General features: G+C 50.9%; 3 protein-coding genes across 4 annotated transcripts; 1 reads left to right on the forward strand and 2 right to left on the reverse strand.

The window, feature by feature from the left end:
- Positions 1-2,793: 2,793 nt before the first annotated feature.
- On the reverse strand, positions 2,794-4,495 carry CST6 (cystatin E/M). The gene is made up of 3 exons (XM_003419415.3): positions 4,256-4,495; positions 3,467-3,595; positions 2,794-3,143 (listed from the first exon to the last, which is right to left on the reverse strand). Exons 1-3 carry the CDS (start codon positions 4,493-4,495, stop codon positions 3,057-3,059), a joined length of 456 nt encoding a protein of 151 aa, XP_003419463.2. The 3' UTR covers positions 2,794-3,056.
- A 6,616-nt stretch (positions 4,496-11,111) lies between these two features.
- Positions 11,112-13,285, reverse strand: BANF1 (BAF nuclear assembly factor 1). Its single transcript, XM_064287763.1, has 3 exons — positions 13,061-13,285; positions 11,905-12,043; positions 11,112-11,636 (listed from the first exon to the last, which is right to left on the reverse strand). The coding sequence occupies exons 2-3, from the start codon at positions 12,025-12,027 to the stop codon at positions 11,490-11,492; spliced, it is 270 nt and encodes an 89-aa protein (XP_064143833.1). The 5' UTR covers positions 12,028-12,043; positions 13,061-13,285; the 3' UTR covers positions 11,112-11,489.
- A 23-nt stretch (positions 13,286-13,308) lies between these two features.
- On the forward strand, positions 13,309-16,864 carry EIF1AD (eukaryotic translation initiation factor 1A domain containing). Of its 2 annotated transcripts, none has more exons than XM_064287762.1 (6): positions 13,309-13,731; positions 14,265-14,463; positions 14,600-14,708; positions 14,805-14,913; positions 15,085-15,135; positions 16,549-16,864. In XM_064287762.1, exons 2-6 carry the CDS (start codon positions 14,377-14,379, stop codon positions 16,691-16,693), a joined length of 501 nt encoding a protein of 166 aa, XP_064143832.1. In that variant the 5' UTR covers positions 13,309-13,731; positions 14,265-14,376; the 3' UTR covers positions 16,694-16,864. The 2 variants fall into 2 exon arrangements, with proteins under 2 accessions (XP_064143832.1, XP_003419627.2); XM_003419579.4 differs by having other exon boundaries at positions 14,293-14,463.
- The last annotated feature ends 5,834 nt before the right edge of the window (positions 16,865-22,698 follow it).

The following is a 22,698-nucleotide window of genomic DNA, read 5'->3' on the forward strand; positions in this document are numbered from 1 at the left end:
GGATAGGGGAACTTCTGTGCATGCAGGGGTGTGTGTGTGTGACAGAGTGTGTGTGTGTGTGTGTGTGTGTGTGTGTGTGTGTGTGTGTGACAGACAGAGAGAGAGTATTGCATTTGGAAAAGAGCTCTCCTTGAATTCCCTCCAGCCACAATGGGGCCAGTCCACCTTGCCCAACCTAGCATCCTTAGCAGCAGCCCCAGGGAGCTGCAGGAAGTGACCAGGAGGGAACCGAGCACCCTGGAGGGAACAGAGCAGTCCTGTCTTGGGGAGGAGGCCTGACTGGTCCAGGAGTCAGGAGAAAAAGAACAGGCTGGAACAGCCCAATGCTGTTAGGGTGGGGGACCAGTGGGCTCCAGGATTGTGGCCTCAGAGGCCTGGAACCTGGGCCTACCAGGACCCTCAGCATCTAGAATAAGGGTGGCATCCCAGTAGGGCATCACTGCCATGCGGTGTCCTGCCTAGGTCAGACTGAAGAACTTCAGCCAGGGGAGGGGATGGAGGCTGCGTAAGTCCTGTGGCTCTGGTGGGGGTGGGGTGGGGTGGGAGCAGGAGTGAGGTGCCAGGAATGGAATGAGTCTTTGATAAGAGGGGACACTGTTCCCTGCCCTGACTGCTCTGGGGCTCTAATGAGCCCCTCCTCTTGGCCTAATCTGGGCAGGGTGCCTAGAGCCCTGTCCCCACTGCAGCAGTGGCAGGGGGGGTACCCAAAGCCCTGTCCCCAGTGCCAGGGTAGCAGCGGGGGTGGGGGGGAGGTTCCCATAGTCCTGCCACCGTCATCAGAGTGGCAGGGCAGGGTCCCCAGAGCCCTGTCCCCATGGCCAGGGTGGCGGGGGTGGAGGTGCCCAGAGCTCTGTCCTTACAGCTGGAGTGGCAGAGGGTGTGCTCAGAGCCCTGTTCCCATGGCTGGGGTGGTGGTGGAGCATTGCCCATCTGCCTTCATCCAACAAGCCCTGATCACGGTCCCCAAGTGCCTGGGCCATTGTGGGGCACTGGATACCTGGCACTGAGTCCCTCTCAAGCCCAACCCCAGCTCTGGGGGCTCCCCACCCAGAGGGGCAGTGTTCCACTACCTCAAACACCCATCTCCCCTTTAGTGGAGGTGAGCCCAGGGCGCAGTGCAGGCTGGAGGGAGGCAGGGGTGGGATTCTGGTGGGGAGCACAGACAGATTTGCCAACCACCCCCCTACCCCCACTGGCCAGGCTTCTGCGATGCCACCGGCCTCAGCAGGAGCGGCGCCACCCCTCCCTGGTCTGGCGAGAGTCCTGGCTGGCCCGGGGCCCAAGAAGGGACTGTGCCAAGGAAATGCCATCTGGCTCTGGGCACAGATTCTGGGGCAGGGAGGCCACCTGGCAGACACCTCTGCCTCACCTTGCGACCTCGCATATTTATTCAACAAGCATTTCCCGCCACCTACCCTGTGCCAGAAGGAGCCCTGGTGGTACAGTGGTTAAGCGATCACCTGCTAATTGAAAGGTCGGCAGTTCAAACCTACCAGCGGCTCCATGGGAGAAAGATGTAGCAGTCTGCTTCTGTAAAGATTTACAGCCTTGGAAACCTCATGGGCAGTTCTATGAGTCTGACTGACTCAACGGCAGTGGGTTTGGTTTTTCTGGGGGGACTCGGTGCCAGCCCCAGGTAGGAGACTCCTACTTGGTGGTACGTGGTGACCCTCCTGAGCTGCCACACCTGCCAGGCTTGACCAGAAGCAGGGCTGGAGACAGTTTTCCCTGCACCCCTAACTCTGTCAAGTTCCCTCAGCTCCACAGACTCCACATGGGAGTCCATGTCTATGTGCCACTCCCTACCCCCACCCCCACCCCAGTGTGGCCTCTGAGGCCAGAGGGCAGGGCCCCAGAGCTGGGGATATTCATTAGGTCCCAGCCTTGGGCAGGAGACCAGGCAGGCACAAGTGAGGGTGGGAGGGCTTGCTTGGAGGGCAGCAGGGGCCATCAGGGCACCCTCCCCAGCCACTGCAGCCCTGCTTGTCTGGTCCTGATGGTGCCAACACCTGTTGCTCCCTGGGGATCCAGTTACTGCATATCCTGCCCCTGGTGTGGGTGTGCTGGTGAGGCTGAAGGACACCTCTGGGCATAGGCACCTGGGTCTCTGGGTGTGTGTGTTTGGGGGTCTGAGTGTATCTTCAAGTTGTTTCTCTGGGGGTGTGGGCGTCTCTGTGTTTGTGTCTGTGCTCCTAGGTTGCTAGGTTGTGGTGTTTGTGTTTCTCTGGATGTATGTGTCTGGGAGCATCTGAGTGTATGTGGGTTTGTGGGGGGTTGTGTGTGTGTGTGTGTGTGTGTCTGGGAGCATCTGAGTGTATGTGGGTTTGTAGGGAGGTTGTGTGTGTGTGTGTGTAGTGTGTTGAGCAGTTCTGGGGGTTCGTGTGTGCGCGCGCGCATGTAATGAGTATGAATTGTAGCCACAAATTCAAACTGTAAACACTAATTGCAAATCTGTTTTCTTTAAACGACATTAAGTTGACTCTGTCCCCCATCCCTCCTGTAAATTCAATCTGGGTCTCTCTGAGGGCCCCTGGCAGACCCTTTCTGGGCCTCCTGCAGGTACAGGAATCTTCTTGGGCTGGGAGCTCAATGTCTTGGGTCCCACCTGGCTGAGCCTACCAGGTGGCACCTGAGTTCCTGTTGGGTGCTGAAAGCATAGGGCACATCCTTCCCAGAGCACCCACAGCCACCAGCCCCCGCTGAGTCTGGAGCACCATCCCCTGGCTGTGACTCCCAGCCCTTAGCTCTGAGACCACCAGGAGTCTCTGGAGGTGCGTTCCTTTGCATCTGTGACCGTAGGGTGTTTGGAGCCTCAGGTTTGGGGGCTGAACAGCACCCTCGGCCATGTGGGCTCGGCCAGTGGAAGCTCAGCTCTGGTGCTTTGGGCGCTGGCAGCACAGGGTTTGGGGAGCTGCCAGGAGGGGTGTGAAGCATTCAGAAGAGACTAATGCAGGAAGCATCTGTAGCACTTTATTGTGAAGTGGTCCAGGACACTGCAGCACCCTGTACTGCAGCTGCCCGCTCCCACCCCGGCCTGTGGCCCCCGGCCCATGGGCCTAGTACAGCGGCACACAGTTGTGGTTCAGAAGCTGGGACGTGTTCTGCCAGGGAACCATCAGCATCTCGAAATCGCAGTGCAGCTTCTGCAGAAAGAGCACGGGGTAAGGGGTTGAATGCGCCCCCACAGGCTACTGCCTCCCAAGAGCCTGTGAAGAAGGGCAGTCACCACCCAAGGGGCCACTCATCAGGTGGCCTGGGCCAGACCCCAGCTCTTTCTAGCGAACCTCCCCATCCCCGGGAAGGCACACACTCTCCTCCCTGCACCCTACCCTGGCCTCGGGGACTGAGTCACCCAGAAGGCCCATCAGGTCCAGCCAGACATGGGCCTGGCCAGCCAGACCAGTTCAGACTGGACAGCTTGGGGCCTCTGGTGGCTGCGGAGGACTGGGGGGAACGACGCTGTTACCTCCTGCTGAGCGCCTGTGGCCAGGGGGCACGTGGTGAGGTCCACGCTGCGGTCTCCGGTCACTGCGGTCTTGCGGCAGGCTGTGCTCCCCATCTCCACGGTCAGGTAGTACTTGATGCCAGCCACCAGCTGGGGACAAGGCAGGCTGGTCAGAGGTGCCTGGAGACAACCCCTGACCCCTACACCCTCCAACCTCACTTCCCTCCACACCTTCCTATTCGCCCAGGACACATCTGACCTGCCCTGGGGGGTCCTGGTGGGCGTGCATGGGCTCAGAAGGCCCCCCAGGTCTCTGGCAGAGGTGCAGGAGGATAAGATCAAATGCACACACCCCCTTCCTGAGCCCAAGGCAGGCTGGGAATTCAGCTCCCTTGTTCCCATCTCCCTCCACCCACTCCAATCCCCCGTCACCTCCCCCCTCCCTCCTCCATGTCCTCATTCCCACATCTCCCTCCCCCTTCCATATCCCCCCCATCCTTCACTGCCCCTCATCCCCCTCACCTCCTATCTTCCTCACCCCGTCCACCTCCCCAATCCATCTATCAGGCGTGACAAAGATGAGGCAAGTGAGATAAGTTCCCTAAGTTAAATACAGGCTGGGTTCTGTTATTTAAAATTTAGATCCAGTATTTTGTTCGTCATGAGTTTTTCGCATTAATTTCTGTTTTTAAAACTATTGCATTAAAACACTGATCTTTCTGTTGGCGACTGGCGGGTACCTCTCTCGTTCATGTCCCCTTGCCAGCCCCTCTTCCCAACCCACTGCCCTCCACTGTCCACCCAGCACACCTGGCTCTGCGCCTTGAGGATGTGCGTGTCGCGGAAGTAGTAGACGCTGTTGCTGTGCATGTTGTAAGTGGCCACGGCCACCTGCGTCGCCCTCTGCACCTGCGGGTCATCGGGCGACAGTTCCTGGCGCACCCCGGTCCTGAGCTCCCCGGGCCGGGCCCGGGCGTCTTGGGGCAGTGCCAGCAGGCAGAGTGCAGCCAGGGCCAGGCCCAGCGCCACCACACAGCTTGTTTGCGCCATGGTCGTTTGACTGCTGAACCTGCAGCTACAGGGCTTTTACTGGCCCAGCGGTCCCGCCCCGCTGCTCGCCTGACACCCCCGCCACCCGGCCGCGCCCCATGGGCCTGGAGCCAGGCTGGGGGTGGGGGGGGGCGCGGGCAGGCTTGCAGGGCCCACTGTGCAAGGTCCTGGTGAGAGAGGACAGCGACTGTCCTCACGACAGGAGACGCTCCCAGGAGGGCCACCCAGGCCGGGACCACTAACAATAGGGGTTACTTAGCCACCATCTACTAGCTGTGTGACCTCGGATAAGTTACTTAACTGTTCACTGCCTCAGTTTCCTCAACTGTATAATTGCTTATTGTGAGATGAACTGATGTGTATATATATATATATATATATATATATATATATATATATATATAAAGTACCTAGAAAAGGCCTGGCACTGGGGTGGGTGCTATAAACACAGCATGTAAATGAGAGCCATTACTACACTGACTAAACACTTCGTCCTCAAGGGAATTCTGACTCACAGTGACTCTACAGGACAGAATACAAGCCCCATTGGGTTTCCAAGGCTGTACATCTTTACAGAAGCAGACTGCCACACTCTTCTCCCTTGGAGTCGCTGGTGGGTTTGAACCAGCAGCCTTTCAGTTAGCAGCTGGACATTTTACACTGTGCCACCAGGGCTCCTTGTACACTGATCAGACACCGTTTAACCCTTGGGACCGGCAGTGAGCAGCAGTTATTGCTTCTGCTTTACAGAGGAGGAAGCAACACAGAGGGGAGGCAGGATTTGCCCAAGAACACCAGCAGTAAAGGGTAAATGGTGACTTTTGAGCCCTGACATTCTAATGGAATCTGCTCCTCAGCCTGATTCCAAAGGATATGCAGTGGCCAGAAAGAGGGGGTGCCACCAGCTCTGCCATCACTCTGGGTGACTTTGGGCACATCTCCCGTCCTCCCAGAACCTGAGGGTCCTTACCTGAAGAAATGTGACAACAACCGGTATCTCATAAGGTTGTTTCCACATTAAGGGGCAAGGCTTGGCTCCTCTCCCCCAAGGCACACTGGGTGTCGGGTGCCCGCAGACAGAGGCTTTGGAAAGTCTCTGGAAAAAATGTGATTACTTAGACTGCACTGTGGTTGTCACCGTGGGGAAGTCGGGATTTGGCTGGAATTCTTTACCCATGCTTTAGAGTTCGGCATTGACTGCCCTTTCAGTTACGTGGGGGCCAGGCGCTAAGATCTCGCCAGCGCTTTGAGTGACCAAGGATCTTGACCTGGAAGAGGTAGTGGCTTACAGTAGTTGACAAACTTAGTAAGTGGTGGCTATTGTTGTGGTAAGGAGCCCTGGTGGCACAGTGGTTAAAGCACTCGGCTCCTAACCAAAAGCTCAGCGGTTCGAACCCACCACCCGCTCCATGGGAGAAAGATGTAGCAGTCTGCTTCCGTAAAGATTTACAGCCTAGGAAGCCCTACGGGGCAGTTCTACTCTGTCCTGTAGGATTGCTGTAAGTCGGAATCCACTCGGCAGCGGCGAGTTTGGGTTGGATTGTTGTAGTGACTATTGTGAACAGGCATTAGTGCCTCCCCGCCCCAACTCTGGGCCTCTTAGAATCCCAGGGCCACAAAAGGAAGTGATTTCTCCTGGAGACCCAGACCAGAGTGCAGTCACTGCCCTCACCTCAAAGCTGCTAGCCTGTGCAGCCCCCCTACTCCAAACCCAACCCACCTGCCACGGCCCACTGTGACAAACACCCTGTCACCTCCTTGGGATTCCAAGGATCAGTTACGAGTTTGCTGCAAGCTCAAGTGTCTGCCTTAAATGGACAGGCCTCAGTTTGTGGGCAAGCTGGACCAACTTATTTCAGTGAGGGGCCAAGGCCAGGCAGGGACCCTAAGTGGAGAGAACCCGGGCGAGGGTGGAGTAAGAGGCTCATGGGGAGCAGAGGAGTGGCAGCCCCTGGGGTGCAGGGAGCCTCCTCAGGCTCCCCTACCACGTAGCTCAGCCATTGTCATCAGTCAAGGCCACAGTGACAGCAGATCAGAGAAAGCTTTGGGTCTCTCCAGGGTAAGGACAGCCTGAAAGGTTGTCACACTCATGAGTAGGGGGCAGGGTGGGATGGCGTGTCTTGGACTGGAACTTGGGTTGATCCAGTAGCCTCCCCCCACTTCCTTTCCAGGGGAAAGTTGGGATTGCTTGAACAGCAGGCCAGCTCCGCACACTATGACTAGACTGGCTGCGAGGATTAAGCTCTGGCCAGGTGCAGGGAGGGCACTGAGTGAACATTTGCTGACTTTGGGGCCCGCCCATGCTCCCAGGCTGGTGAGTGGCCAGGCATGTCCTATTGGGCAGATTGAGCACTTAGATAACCTGCTCTCTGGCCCCCACCACCCGAGTCTGCTTTTTTCTTTGACATGCCAGGCCTTGGTCCCTTTATCCTGCTGCCTGGGTTGGGGTTGGACCTCAGAAAGGCAGTACACTCTAGACGCTCTTTGTCCCCCGCTGCCCCCGGACTGATCCAGGAACTGTGTGGGATGCACAGCGGAGCCTGGATAAAGGGCTTGGAGCTTGCTAACCTTCACGGGCACTGCCCAGTGCCAAGGCAGAGGTGAGAAAGCAGGTCCCAGCACCTGTGGAGACAAAGGCTGTGGGTGCGCCAAGGGAAGGGCAAGTGATGTGGGAACAATGCAGCCAGCACACGTCCTGCAGGGTTCGGCCAGGCAGGCCCCAGAGCCAGAGCTGGGGAGGCAGCCACAGGCAACTCCCATGGGTGGTAGCCTTGGGAAGGGCTCACAGAGTGCCAGCGAAAACCGACAGCATCAGGGCTCAGGTGCAGGGAGGCCATGGCCCTACCACACACCCCTCCCTCCCAAGCACATAGGCCTTGTGTGACGGCAGGGCTAAGGGGATTCTGGGTGACCTATCCAAGAAAAATTAGAAATGTAGAATGGTCTGGAACTCCAGACAGATCCTCATCACCACCTCCACCTGGGTCAGGAGGTAGCCTGTGGCTCAAAGGGGGTCCCGGGGTGGCCACCTAGTGCCCCTCCCAGGGAGGGCCACTCCCACATCCCATACCCGCCCTGCACCGACCCCTCCGTCATCTCTGCCGACAGCGAGCAGTCTCCAATTCACCCCGCCATCTCTCTGTCCCTGGCTCTTTATTTTTGGTTTCCCTTTTACCCTTGTCTTTCATCCTGAGATACTGCTAATTTACAGGAAAGCACTTAGAACATACACATTCAGTTTACAAATGATTACAAAGTGAACGCGTTACCACCGCACAGGCCAAGAAAGGGAAACTGTCACCCCAACCCCCAAGCTACCCACCCCTCCCACCTCCTCTGTCCCCCAAAGGTCATCGCTATCAACTGTTGCAATGAGCATTTCATTTCACAGAGGGATTCCTAAACGAGAACTTACTTTTTAACTTTACGTGAATGCAATTACACTATTTTGTTTTGTGTGACTCGCTCGATAATTTCCGTGGCACTCATCAGCTGTTTGCGCATTTTAGTGGCTATGAGGTGCTCCAAGGCACGAATGCATTTCCTTCACTCAGCTGTTCCAGTGCCCGCAGCCATTAGGGGACTTCGTGGTTGGGGGATATAACGCGCAATGCTGCTTCACTGTGATCTCCTGGAACAGGTGTTCAGGAGTCTCCGAGGCACATACCTGGGAATGGAATTGCTGGGTCACAGGGTGTGTTATTTTCAGCTTTACGAGGTAACGCCCACTGTTTTCCAAAGCATTCATACTAATTTACACTCCCACCAACTGGATACCGGTTCCTGTTGCTCCATCTTCGCAACACTTGGTATTGTCAGGCTTAAACATTTTTGCCAATCCAGTGGGTGTGTACTGACATCTCATTTACATGTCCGATTCCTAATGAATTGAGCACCTTTTCCCACGCTTAGTCGCCATTTGGGTACCTTGGTCTGCTTCTCAGGCCATTTACCCACCTTTCTGTTGTGCTCTCACTTTCCCTGATTGACACATGCTCTGGACTCAGATGTGTTGCAGGTGCCTTTTCCCACTCTGGGTTTGTCTCTTCGCTCTTTCTTTAATTTGCATTTTTAAAATAACTTTATTTTTGTTGTTGAGAATATACACAACAAAAACATAAACCAATTCAAGTTTCCACATGTCCAATTCAGGGAGATGGATTATACTGAGTTGGGCAGCCATTGTGACCCTCCTTTTCAGAGTTGTTCCTCTCCCGTTAACATAAGCTCACTACCCCGAGGTTCCTATCTCATCTTTTGAGTCGCTGTTGTCAATTTGATTTCATATAGACAGATCTTAAAAGAACGTAATGCTCAAGGCAGACCTTTACTAGTTAAAATAAATTATCGTTAAACTGTATCAATATTTTTGGTTTAAGGCTTAAAGATTGTCTTAGGGCAACAGTTTCAGGGTTCATCCAGCCTCCATGGCTCCAGAAAATCTGGGTTCCGTAAGAATTTGAAATTCCATTCTGCATTTTCCCCTTTTGCTCAGGATTCTTCTAAAGAATCTTTAACCCAAATGTTCAGTAGTGGTAGCTGGGCACCACCCAGTTCACAGCAAAGGAGGCAACTGTTCAAGGAGGTAATTAGCCACACATTCCATTTCCTCCTCCTGTTCCTGACTCTCCACCTTCCTCTGTTGCTCCAGGCAGAGACCAATTACTGTGCCTTGGATGGCCACTTGCAAGCTTTTAAGACCCCAGGGACTATGCGATGAATGAGGAGGTAAAACAGAAGCACTGAACGCATCATTAAGCCAATTAACTGTGACGTCCCATGAAACTATGACCCTAAACCTCCAGGCAAAGAACTAAATCCCATGAGGTGTCTGGTTGTACGTAAGCTGCCTCGGTAGCTACTCTTTTTCTTTTTGTCATTGTTGTAAATATTATCTATTACACTTCTGCCAATTCAACTTATTGACAGCAATTACGTTAATCAACTGTGTAATCCTACCTTAATCAATGCAATTGATTAAGCTCAGTACTCAGCTTTTACTGTATCTTTTGATGAACAGAAAGTCCCTGGCTGGTGCAGTTAATGTGCTCGGCTGCTAACTGAAAGGTTGAAGGTTTGAGTCCACCCAGAGGTACCCTGGAAGAAAAGCCTTGGCAACCTACTTCTGAAAAAGCTGCCATTGAAATCTTACACAGAAGGTCCTTCGGTGGTGCAGATGGTTTGTACTCGGCTGGTAACCAAAAGGTTGGTGGTTTAAACCCACTCCATGGCACCGCAGAAGAAACAGGCCTAGCGATCTGCTTCAGTAAAGATTACAGCCAAGAAAACTCTACGGAACAGTTCTACTCTGTGACACATGGGGTCTCCCAAGTCACAAATCGACAACAAAATTCTGTGGAGCACAGTTCTGCTCTAACACGAGGTTGCCATGAGTTGGAATCAACTTGACAGCAACTGGTTGGCTGGCTGATGAACAGAAGTTTCTAATGGAGTTGAATTTATCAACTTTTTCTTCTTTTAGAAATTCATCTCTACTCTGAGATCATAAACATCTCATATTACGTTTTTGTACTTGTCTTTAATAACTATCATTCTCTCCTCCCCAGACTACAAGCCCTATGAGGAATAATTTTATTTATAATGCAAGCAAGTAGCTCCCCAATGGTGCTGAATGCCAAGCAGGGCCAAGCACTACACAGTAGTGCTAGCGTTTCATTAGATTCTCACAATCACCCCATTTTCTAAGTGGGGAAGTTGAGGCTCAGAGAAGCCAAGCAACATGACTGAGAACCACAATGTTCCCAGGTATACAGGTTTTCAAGCTGGAGTTCCAGTCTGGCTACTTCGTAGTAGCAAGTCCACAGACAAAAAAACCTCTCTTAACCAGATTTCCTCATCTGTAGAAAACAATTAATGATTGTTGTGAAAAAATAAATACTTGTGAGGATCTTAGCTTTGAACCTGGTATATACTAAACCAAAAAAAAAAAAAAAAAAACCAAACCCACTGTCGAGTCAATTCCAACTCATAGCGACCCTACAGGACAGAGGAGAGCTGCCCCATAGTTTCCAAGGAGCGCCTAGTGGATTTGAACTGCTGACCTTTTGGTTAGCACTGTAGCACTTAACCACTACGCCACCACAGTTTCTGATATGTACTAAATGTTCGACAAAGGACAGGAATTAAATATACTGAATAAAAGTGTAACTCACTCTCTCCTGGCTGTAATATTCACACTACGTCCCCCTCCCCGCCGCCCTGCAGCAGCATGCAGATGGCAAGAGCACTGCCCACTTCTCCTGGAGGCTAGGGAAGGACATGACCACAAGTGAGCTCACACCCACATCTGGCCCACCTTCTTCCGACCACCTGACTCCCACTGACTTTTCCACCAGGTGCTGCTTGGGCCGGCTGCTGATTCCACCATGGGGAGCCAGAGCCAGTCTGGCTCCCAGGAAAGGATCAGCCTGCACTCTCTCCCACATTGATTGAGACACTCCACGGCACCTGCCGAGGCCCACAAGGCTGGGGTGGCTGCCCTCTGGGAGTGGGAAGGCAAGTTTCGGTCTGTGCTGATAAGGAGCACAGGATGCCTGCTGGGTCCCCAAGGAAGAGGCCACTCCCAGCCCACTTCTCAACACACAAAGCCCAAACCTGAAGGCCACTGACTTTATTGATTTAAAAAACTTTACAAGGACAGTGACTATTCCGCCAAAAAAGAGCCAAATGGCATAAAAACAGACCAGATGTGAGGGTGAGAGTGAAGGAAGGGGCCAAGAATCCACTCAGGAAAGCTGGTAACTATCGCCATGGAACTGGCAGAGGGAGGAGGAGGATGGGGAATTCATGCAAAAGTGAGAATTCCAAAAAAGTTGAAATGGTGATGGGACAAAACTCCTAAAAGATCCTGGAGCACGTTGGAGGTGAGCCTGACAACAGCAATCTTTTCCTTGTAGAGGACAGGGGAGGAGTCGCCACTCAGCTGCAAACTCTGGAGACTCAGGGCTGGGGACTGGGGGCTCCCAGGACAGCATCACAAGAAGGCGTCGCACCACTCTCGAAGGCACCCAAAGCAGTCCCGAGACTGCTTGGCATTGGCGCCGCACGTGTCCTTGAGCCATTCCCGGAAGAGGTCTTCATCCTTCTTTAGTACCAGAAACTGGCCAAGGACCACATACGCCTGCAAAACAGGCAAAGCAAAGGGCATGCCACAAAGTGCATTGTGGGGTTAAGAAAGCCACCTTTGAGGTATTCAAAGCACATAAGCCCAGGAGGCAGAATGAGTTTGCCTGCTTCACCTCCACCAGGTGACCGACTTCAGCTGTCTCTTAAATTATACTCCACTCTCCACCCCCCAACAAGTATATTCACTTTCCTCACTCCATCTGCCAGAAAATAAATGGACTCCCACCTCCAGCCCCCCCACGCAACATGCGGCCACTCCACACCTTGTCAAAGCCCCTTTCCTCCAGCTTCTTGCCCAGGACTTCACCAATCCCGGCCAGGCTCCCCACTGGCTTTTCCCCCATGGGCTCTGCCACGAAGTCTCGGTGCTTTTGGGAAGTTGTCATCTTGATCAGGCTTAATCTGGGAATCCCAACAAAAAGCAGGTTAGGGTTGAAGACCTGGAAACTCCCTAGAGGCCACTAGTAATCCCATATGACAAGGGAGCTAGGCCAGCCAGTAGGGTAGCTTACTGAATCCCCTTCATTTCACAGATGAGAAAACTGAGACCCGGGGAGAGTCTTTTCTCCACAAGGATAGTCTCCGACTTAGAATGCAATCCCATTACCACGAACTACACTTACGATCTTTCCTTATTTTTTTAAAATATATATTTTAACATCAATAATATGTACTACAAAGCTCCCACAGGTAAATTGTGCTGTTATCATTCCCGGGTGTTCACTCGCAGTTGTGCAATTTTATGATTTTACTGTTCAAAACACAAAAACTTAAAAAGAATTAAAAAAAAAACAGGTATTCAACTTCCATCAGAACCGATTTAGGACGAAGTCAGCAGAACGAACCCCGTCGTAGATCGGGGACCTCCTGCACGCAAAAGAGGACTCTTTTACTTCCTGCAGAAACCGGGTTTTGGTTTTGGTTTGGAGAGGGAAAACTCTCCTGCCCTAACAGGTGGCAGAGCGCTGGCAAATGGGAAGATTCCCAGAGTCAGTAGCCAGGGCACGCCCCGCGGCTGTCACTCCCTCTGTGACCTTGGCTGGGCAAAAGCTGACGCCGGCTAAGAGGCCACCTGGTCTGAAAAGCAGACGAATGGTCTCTGTGCTCCACCCGCACGCCACGGCTGCTTACGGAGCGAAGGCACAGGCAGAGAGCGCCGGGAGCCGTCTTCCCGCCGGCCGGGTCGCGCTGGCTTCCAGCCGCGCTCGCTCCTGCCGCCCCGCCCCTGCACGCGCCGCGTTCCCAAGCGCAGCGCAACGCCGCGCCCCGCCTCCTCCACGCGGCCGGCGGACTCCTCTCGGGGGGCTCACCCTTAGCCTCCCACCGCGCTTTCGTGACCTCTCTCCTCCCTGCTGTCCCGCGCCTCCTCTAGCCTCTCGCCGGGCCCTGCTCCGCAGCTCGCGCTCACTGGCAACTCACACGTAACGGCTCCTCTCGCCACCCGGCCGCTCCCGCCGCTACCCCAACAACTAGAACTTTCTTCGACTTCCGCTTCCGGCTCGCCTCAAGAGCCGTCTTCTAAAACCCAAGTTGGGCACTTCTAGCCTCTAAGCGCCATAGAGATGAGGCATTTCGGTCCTCGACCGCGCCCTTAGGGGCGCTCTTTTCCGGTAGCTTCGCGGGAAGCGGGCTGCCTTCTATGGTCTCACTTCTCAGGCGGCCCTTCCGGTCTCGGAGCAGAGGCCGCGGAGGAGAAAACTTCCCTTCCCGGCTGCCCGGCCCCGGAACTCAAGGACTTAGCCCCGGCCGACCTGGCGGTGGGAAGAGTTAGAGGGACGGACAAAGTGGGGCGGGGGGGGAAGAGTAGCCGTGTGGCTTCCGAGAGCGCGCCGGAAGTACAGTTCTCGGACGGGTCTGACTGAGCCTGGCCTTGTTCGTAGCGCTGTCGGGCTGGTAGGAATCGGGAGGGACCCCAGAGCACCGAAGAGCTGAGTCGGGGCCAGCGCCACCATCGTGACCGCCAGAAAATCCCTTTTCCGTGCCTTCGTTGGCTCTTCTGCGAAGTGAGTCGTGGAGGAGCCGCTCTCAGCGTCCGACCTGTAGAGCGGGGTCGCTCGGCTAGCGCCCGTGGGAGAGTCGAGGGCCGGAAGGTGAGTGTGGTTTCCTGGGGTAGGGGAGAGAGGAGGGCAGGGGGTGGCAGTTAGGGGTGACGCTTTAGATTTTGGAAACCATCACTCTTGGTTACTGGCTTGGACCATCGCGGTGGGCTCCTAATTAGCCTCTGCGTGTAGTGTGTGGAGAGATTATAAACTGAGCTTCTGTGTTGCCGTGGCTGTGCTAGACTTGGGACGTCCAAGCTTGTCGAAGTTACAGTTTTGTACTTGAAGAAACGGTTTTAGAGTATGTAAAAAAGTAAAAGTACGTATAGTTGTATAATTATAATTTCTCAGATATTTACGATAACAAGAGTGTTTTTGAGCGCTTGCGGCGTTTCAATGTGCCAAGTGCGTAACTTACATTGTCTCGTACTGTTAACAGTGCTCCCAGTTAGGTGTTTTGTTTTGTTCAGCAAGCCCTAAAAAGGTTGAACAGCTGAGAAGTAGTCAAGGTAGGATTTGAGTCCAGGCAGTTAGCCTTCGGAGCCCATGTTCTTAACCAGGACACTGTGTGGCTCGCTCTTCAGTAAGAGGCCATTCCCATTTACAAAACAGTCCTGGGCTCTGAGCCTGCATTCCGAGGAACTCAGGAGAAGTTGACAGTCTCTGCGTCCCTCACGCCCGAGGACGGAACCCAGCATGTCTCAGGCCACCAAGAGGAAGCATGTGGTGAAGGAGTTGCTGGGGGAGCACATGGTGCCCTCAGACCAGCAGCAGATTGTGAGGGTGAGTGGCATGGGGCACAATTTGCTCTATCTCCCACCCCCATTGGACCTCTGGGGTCCAGGTAGGGTGTGGTGCAGCTCAGAGGGCCCTTGATCTGATGATGAGACAGACTGGTTCTCCCTTGCCCCTGAACCAGGTACTCAGGACCCCAGGGAACAATCTGCATGAGGTGGAGACGGCCCAGGGGCAACACTTCCTGGTGAGCATGCCCTCCAAGTACCGAAAGAACATCTGGATCAAGCGAGGTGAGGGGGGGTCCCCTCGGAGACAACCATTTACCATGGCCTTGGCTTCCTGCCTGCACCAGGACTGACTTGGTCTTTCCTCCTGTTTCCCTACAGGGGACTTCCTCATCGTTGACCCCATTGAGGAGGGAGAGAAGGTGAAAGCGGAGATCTCCTTTGTGCTCTGCAAGGACCACGTGCGCTCTCTGCAGAAGGAGGGGCTCTGGTAGGGCGCTCCCCTTCATTGTTGGCTCCCTGGCCTCTGGGCGGATGGACTTTGTATCCTTGTAATTGGGGAAGGGAAGATCATGGCATCCCAGGCAGAGACTGCTGGAAACAGTGCTTTTGCCAAGAGACTTACTAGTTTTCTCTGACCCTGTTTTTTCTTTTGGCGCAGGCCTGAGGCCTTCTCTGAAGTGGCTGAGAAACACAACAACAGCAGGAACAGGTGAGGAACAAGCTTTGAGATAAGTAGACGAATAATTTCTTACATAAGGATCAGTACAAAGCTGGTTCCTCTGAGGCAGAGACTAAAGATGCCCCAAGTGTCTAACTTTTCTAAACTGCTGTCCTAGTCCGTTTTTTCTAATGTCATTTACTTTTTTTTTTGTCAGTTCTCTTTTTCCAGTTTTTGGGTTCCCTAGTTTACTGCAACATCTCACAGAAGTCAAAAACCTGTATAAAGGAAGTGACTCATGTGGTTATGGAGACTGGCAGGTTCCAAATCCACGGGTCAGGCATAGGGTTCTCCCAACTCACATGGCTATAGGGGCTGATGAACCCAAACCAGCATTTCAGACCACAGGCTTTTGGCTCACAAGGCTGTAGAAGCTGGTGAATCAAGTCAGATGATAGGCTGCAGGCCCGTGGGGCTATAGAGGCTGGCGAATCTCAGAATCACCAGGCTTGAGTCTGAAGAACTGGGAGTCAGTCGATCACAAACTGGACGCTGGATCCAGATAGAGAGCCCCACCAGGGCATCTACATATACACCTTAGATGCAGGTGACACCCTAGGGAAGGTGGTAGCTTGAGTAAGAGTGGGACTTGAGTCACGCCCTCCTGCAAGGCTGCAACCAGAGACACTCCGCGCATCAGTCCTGTCTCGTAAACATGTAGAGGTCAGCATCCACGAGACTTAAGATGGAGGACAACCATACAATACTGGGAATCATGGCTTAGCCAAGTTGACACATAACTCTGACCATCATTGGTTCCGTATATTTTATTTGCATGGATTCACTGTCTTTATGTGTGAGTTATAAACATCATGGGTAGAAGGGCTACATGAAGTAATTCATTACGTCACAAGAGGGAAGACAGAAAGTAGGGGTCCAAGCCCTGGTGTCAGGCTTTCCTTTGTCACTACACAGGGTTTCTGGTAAGGGTTCTTTAATATGTGATATAACACGTGTGTGTAAGGGTGGATTAGAAGATTGATCAGGTTCGAATCTTGGTTTTTGCCATTTAGAGCAGAGTGCTATTAAGCAAGTTACTTAATCTCTCAATCCTCACCTGTCTTCTCAACAAAATGGGAGCTTAGTGCTTATAAAACTGCTTAGTGTGGTATGTGATGCGGGCTCAAGGAGTGTTAGTTGGTGGTGGTAGAATCGTTGTTCTTAACTAAAATGAGTGGGTCTAGTAAAGTTGGGGGTGGCTGGCAGTCTTCAGCCTGTTTCTTTGGCCAAGTTTTCAACTGCTCTGATTCTGTGCCTCATTTTAGTCTTTAAGGGGTTGTTGAATTTTGGCAGGCCTATAGGGCCCTGACTGCTTGGCCAAATGATCCTTCTTTTTGTGGGGCCCCTTGGTTGCAGATCTGGTTTTCCCAGAAGGCATTGGGCTAACTCTCTTCTCCCATGCAGACAGACTCAGCCAGAACTCCCAGCTGAGCCCCAGTCATCAGGAGACGAGTCCAGCTCTGAAGACGATTCTGACCTCTTTGTTAACACCAACCGCAGACAGTATCATGAAAGCGAAGAGGAGAGCGAGGAGGAGGAGGCAGCCTGAGACCCTGGGCCCACCTCTCCACTAGCTCAGAGACTAGTCCCTGGCTCCCCTGGGCTCAGACATTCCCAGGGTGCCCTGCAGCTCTTCCCCCCTGGATGGGGACAAGGCAGGGCCCCTCTCTGAACAGACTTTCCTGACCGACAGGAGAATTAAACCCCTGGTGGGTGATGACTTGTGTTGGTGTCCGTGTGGCTCTTTGGGAGAGGATGGACATGTGAAGTAAAAAACGGCATGCTCTTTGGTGGAAGTCTCATGGGCCAGTGGCCGAATGGCAGGGAAACGGGGACTGGCTGGACTCTTCCCCCAGGTGGTTTGAGTTCTTTCTTTTTGCATCGTTGAATGCTTAGGAAGTGCCTGGCCCTGTGCTGTGTCTCCTTGCATGTGTTTGATGATTAGGAGTAGCCCCACCTCATTGCCTGCTTGCAGTTAATCCCTTTGGAAGCAGTCAGGGTCACAGCCCTGGAACCTAGGGTCCACCTGCCTCCAGGAGACACTCAGGACAAATCCCGCAATGCCTCAGGAGCCGCAGTCCCGGCCTTTTATGGTCCTCCATTCCGTCACTTCAGGGGTGCTCCCCTCTGTCTCTCTACCCTCGGCCATTCTTCCAGAATATCTGCTTTGTGACCAGCAAACCTCTACGTGTCTTTAACCTTGTTTTGAAGGTCTTTCCATTTCCTAACTTTATTTGAAACCTGGTTATACCCCGAGGACATCAGTTGCCCTGTAACCTTCTAAAAGGAGGCTGCTTTTTTACCTTCGTGCCTCAGCGAGGAGGTGGGTTGGTGGCTGCTCGGACCATCACTGTCTTCCCCCTTGCAAGCTACATCCTCCCACCTCTCCTTGGAAGTGTTTATCTCTGGCTGTACACTTTCTCTCTCTGCATTGCTGCCATTGACCTTGTAGTCACTGCTTAGTCATTGGAGAGTTCTCGTCTTGGCTTAGAGTCTTCCATCCCCACTTATGTCGGTATATTCTACCTCCTGTAGATGGGCCTGTTCAACACTGTGGCTTCCAAGTTCCTTGATACCCTCAGCTCTGATGCCCCTGTCCTCTAGTCTGTCTGCTGCCTACATATCTGGTCGCTGTTTGGACCCCTGACGTGGCTAGGAATTACACCACATTTTGGATTTAAATATCTGTATAATTGCCACCTCTTGGCTTTCTTACCTTCTCAACTACTACCTCTGCAGAAATTCTCGATCCTCATCTTCCTGCAAACAAGCCCTCTCACATTCTCACATTAGTTTGCTATCTTCACTTCCATCATGCAGCGTGGACTCCACAGCCCGCACCCTCTACTCCCGTCTCTTCAGTATTTGTCGGGTAAAACCCCCGGCTGGGGGAAGCCCCATCATTCACCTCTGTGCCTGTGCCCAAGCAGGTGAATACTACTAGAGAGAAGATAACCAACCTGGCCCACTGCTTCTACCTTAAATTCATAATTACACACCTCAGATGGGTACTCAGTACTGCCCAGCAGACCTACTCTTCGGGATTTCTGTTTCAAAGCTTCTATCTCATCTACCGGTTCTCCTTCCCCCTTCTAGTTACCGACCACTGCTCATACTTCATTAAGAGAGGGTAGCCACTGGAGGCAGCTCTCGCCTCCCCACGAACGTTTACAAATAGCTCGCGTATCTTCCTGCCTTAACTTCCCGTTGCGATTCAACAGCAAGTAAACCCTTGTGTACTTTGGAGCTGTCTCTGTTGATTCTCAAGGACTTAGGTGTTGGTCATCAGCTGTCGTACGTGTGTCATCAGAATCAAACGTGCTATAGAGTCTCCTAAGAAACAGTCCAGAAAACCTGTCTCTGAGCCCCATGTCCTCTCTAGCTGTGGCTTCGTTTGCTCTTTTCCATTCACTTTGTCTTACGTTTGCTTAGCGTAGCTTCAGATATGTATGTATACATACTTGTGTGTGTGTGTACATAAGCACGTATGTATAAAAAACCAGATGAGTTAAAGATGGGGTGTGTGCGTGCGCTCGTACGCGTTTTAACTCATTCTAGTTTTTTATGGGAGGTGGAGATCTAACTTTTTTCTAAATGGATACCCACTTGTCCCTACACTGTTTATTGAATGAGTCATTTTTTTTCCTTACGGATTTGAAATACCTCTTTTAAAATAAACTAAGTTCTTGCATATACGTGAATCTCTTTGGATTTCTAATCTGTCCCTTCGGTCTGTTTGGCTATCTTAGTTATCTAGTGCTGCTATGACAGAAATACCACAAGTGGGTGGCTTTAACAAACTATTTTTTCGCAGGAGGTTGAAAGTCTGGATTCAGGACGCTGGCTCTAGAGGAAGGCTTTCTCGACTCTGGAGGAAGGTCCTTGTCTCTCTTGAATTTCTGTTTCTGGGAGATCATGTGGCTTGACATCTCTCTTCCCCCATCTCTGCGTCTCTCCCTTGTTTGTTTAATCTCATATTTCAAAAGAGATTAACTCAAGATATATCCCACACTAATCCTGCAACATTAACATAGCAAAGAACCCATTCCTAAATGGGGTTATAACCACAGGCATAGAGGTTTGGATTTACAACACATCTTGGGAAGACATGATTCCATCCACAACAGTAGCATACCGTGTTCAGTAGCATGATTCGATATCTGATAGATGGTCCCCACCCTGCCTATTTTCTTTTATATTTGGACTTTACAGTGAACTTGTGAACTTTCATTTGAAAGTCCTGTTGCAATTTTTATTGGCGTGATTTTAAATCTTAAGGTTAGATTTCAGAAGTAGTAGCTTAACAGTTTTGAATCTTCCCACCCAGAAATGAGATACACGTTTTTTTGTAAGGTGTTATTTGTGTCATATAGATCTTTCATGTTTCTGGTTAGGTTTGTTGTTGTGTGCCACCGAATCAGTCCAACTCATAGCGCCCCTACAGGACAGAGTAGAACTGCCCATAGGGTTTCTAGGCTATAATCTTATGGATTAAGATTAGTGGTTAAGAGCTTGGCTGCTAACCAAGAGGTCAGCAGTTCACATCTACCAGCTGCTCCTTGGAAACCCTATGGGGCAGTTCTACTCTGTCCTATAGGGTTGCTATAAGTTAGAATCGACTTTACGTCAATGGAATTATTTTTTCTTCCTTTTTAATCTTAGGGGAGCAGGTTGCCAGGTCTTTTTTTCTAGCAGAACCACTGGTGGGTTGGAACCACCGACCATTTGGTTAGCAGCCACTGTGCTGCCAGCACTCCTTCAGTTAGTTAAGTCTTAGGAATTTGAGAGTTATTTGTTGTTAAGAATGGGATCTTTTGAATTGCATTCCTACCTCTTGCTGGCATATAGGAAAGCTGTAGATGTGTGGCACTCACTCACCTAGTAGATCTGATCGGACTCCTAGGAGTTGTAATAGTTCCTCAGCCGTGTCTGTTGGCTTTCCCAGATCAAATCATATCCTGTCAGTGGCAGTTTTATCTTGCCTTCTCCACTCTCCGCTCGTTCTTTTCCTGTGAATTATGGGGTGAGGGCTTCCGATAGAAGGTCAAATGGCACCCTTGGCTGTACCTCTCTTAGTGGGTATGGCTTTCACGTTTCATCATGAAATGCAATTTTTGCTTCGGTATCTGGCAGATAATTTTCATTAGTGTTGGATTTTGACATCTATTGAGACAAAAGATTTTGTTTTGTTATTGTAGTGAATTACATTAATAGATTTCCTAATGTTGAACCGTTCTTGCAGTCTGACATAAACACTGCTTTGAAAAAAAAAAGAGTTGTCATCAAGTCGCCTCTGACTTACGGCGACCCTGTGTGTCGTGTGTCAGGGTAGAGCTGTGCTCCACAGGTTTTTCAGTGGCTGATTTTTCAGAAGTAGGTGACCAGGCCTTTCTTCAGCGATGCCTCTGGGCACACTCAAACCTCTGACCTTCCAGTTAGCAGCTGATTGTGTTAACTATTTCTACCATCCAGGGACTCAGGTTTTGATACATATGTGTGTGTATATATATCATTTCCCCCACCCCAGGATTTTTATACCTATTCTTGAGCCAATTTTATTTACTTTTTTAAATTTTAATGATTTCCCTGTCCTATTTTGATACCAGCATTATGCTAGCCTTGTAGAATAAGCTTGGAGACAATCTTTTTCTACAGGCTTCATTTATAACGAAAATCATTTTCTTAAAATGTGGTGGAACTTGCTTAGACAAACATCTGTGTTTCATGCCTGTTTTAAGAAATAGATTTTTGGCTCCTTTTTAATTTCTTCTGTGGCATTTTATTAGGTTTTCTAGCCGTCCTTGAGCCAAATTTGATAATTTATGTGTTTTTGGAATCATATATGTTTTAACTTTTTTGGCAAAAAGTGAAACATAATGCAAAAACTGGACAATGAAAAAGAAAGACCAAAGAAGAATTGATGCATTTGAATTATGGTGTTGGTGAAGAATACTGAATATACCATGGACTGTCAAAAGAACAAACAAATCTGTCTTGGAAAAAGTACAGCCAGAATGCTTCTTAGAAGGGAGGATAGAGAGACTTTGTCTTACGTTCTTTGGACATGTTATCAGGAGGGAGTAGAGAGTCAGGAAAAAAGAGGAAGACTTTGAACGACAGGGATTGACACAGCGGCTGCAACAAAATGCAGCAATGACTGTTGAGGACTGTTCAGGAGCAGGCAGTGTTTCGTTCCATTGTGTATAGGGTTGCTATGGATTGGAAACAACGGCAACAACTAACAACAACAAAAACAGTGTTGAAATTCTCAGGACTTTCTTACTTGTAAGTGACAAAACCTAATTCAAACTAGAAGCAAAGGGCTCGTTGGCCTGAAGCCTTAGGCAGAGCAGATCTGGGGCTGGGATTCTTTCGTCAGGGCTCTCTCTTCATTTGTCCCTCAGATTGTCTCTGCTCCTCTGTTGATCCATCCCGTTCTCTCCTGCAGGTGATGTCTGCAGGAAGCACCATTATACACGAGGTCCTTAGAGAAAAAGAGTTATTTCTCTAGAATCCATGTATCTCAAGGAAGATTAGTTGGTCTGCTCAGGTCACTTGCCCTTTGCTAAGTACTCATGATGGTCAGGAGTGTGTTTGTGGGGTGGGGAGGGGGCAGGAAGAGCCACACCTCATCTGTATGATATGTTTCTTATGCAATAGAGAGGTTCTGTTATCAGAAAAAGGAGAACAAGAGGTAGTGGCAGATACAGCCAACCAACACGTGTCTTGTGTTCTATTTTTTTGTTAATTAGCTTTGCAAGAGGTCTGTCCACTGACCGTTTCCTTCTGTTTCTTTGGGTATATTTGTTCATTTTCTAGCTTCTTGAATTGTATGCTTAGTTAATTTAACACCAGTATTGTTTTATAATATGGTTATGAGTTTTCCTCTAGGTGCTTCTTTGGCTGTTCCCCCACTTTAATGTGTCTGTGGGAGGTTTTTTTTTTTTGGCGTTGTCAACTTGGCCTTAAGTTTTTCTCCAGCTCTCTCAATGATTCTGTGAGCTACCTTATCACCTGTTCCCCACGCCCCCACACACACAAAAACAGCCTCTTAATCTCTGTTTCTCTAACTCTAAGCCATTTAGCTTCTGTGGGTTGTAGCTAAGACTCCTGATGGAGGGTCTTGTATTCTGCATACTGCTACCCCTTGTGTCTATCCTTCCTTGAATCAAATTTGGTAATTTATATTTTTCTAGAAGCACATATTTCATGAATATTTTAACTTTTTGGCAAAAAGTGATACATAGTGCGAAAGCTAGACAATGAATAAGAAAGACCGAAGAAGGACTGCCAGGAGAGCAAACAAATCCTGAAGCAGGATCCTATCCCTCTTCTCCCAACAAAGCAGCTGAGTGTTCTCAGAGCCCTTTGCCCCAGTACTGTGGCCCTGTGACTGGTTGCCTGATTGTACTGACCCTCTACTGAAGTCAGGTTCTAGACTCTGTGACCCTTTAGACTTGACACCTCTAGCACTTTAGGACTAACCTTTACATCCAGGCCACTTCCCTAGGGCTGTCCCATGCAGCCCAGCTCACTCCCCTCCCTTGATTGAAC

Source organism: Loxodonta africana, chromosome 7 (assembly GCF_030014295.1).
Source record: "Loxodonta africana isolate mLoxAfr1 chromosome 7, mLoxAfr1.hap2, whole genome shotgun sequence".
Lineage (NCBI taxonomy): Eukaryota > Metazoa > Chordata > Mammalia > Proboscidea > Elephantidae > Loxodonta > Loxodonta africana.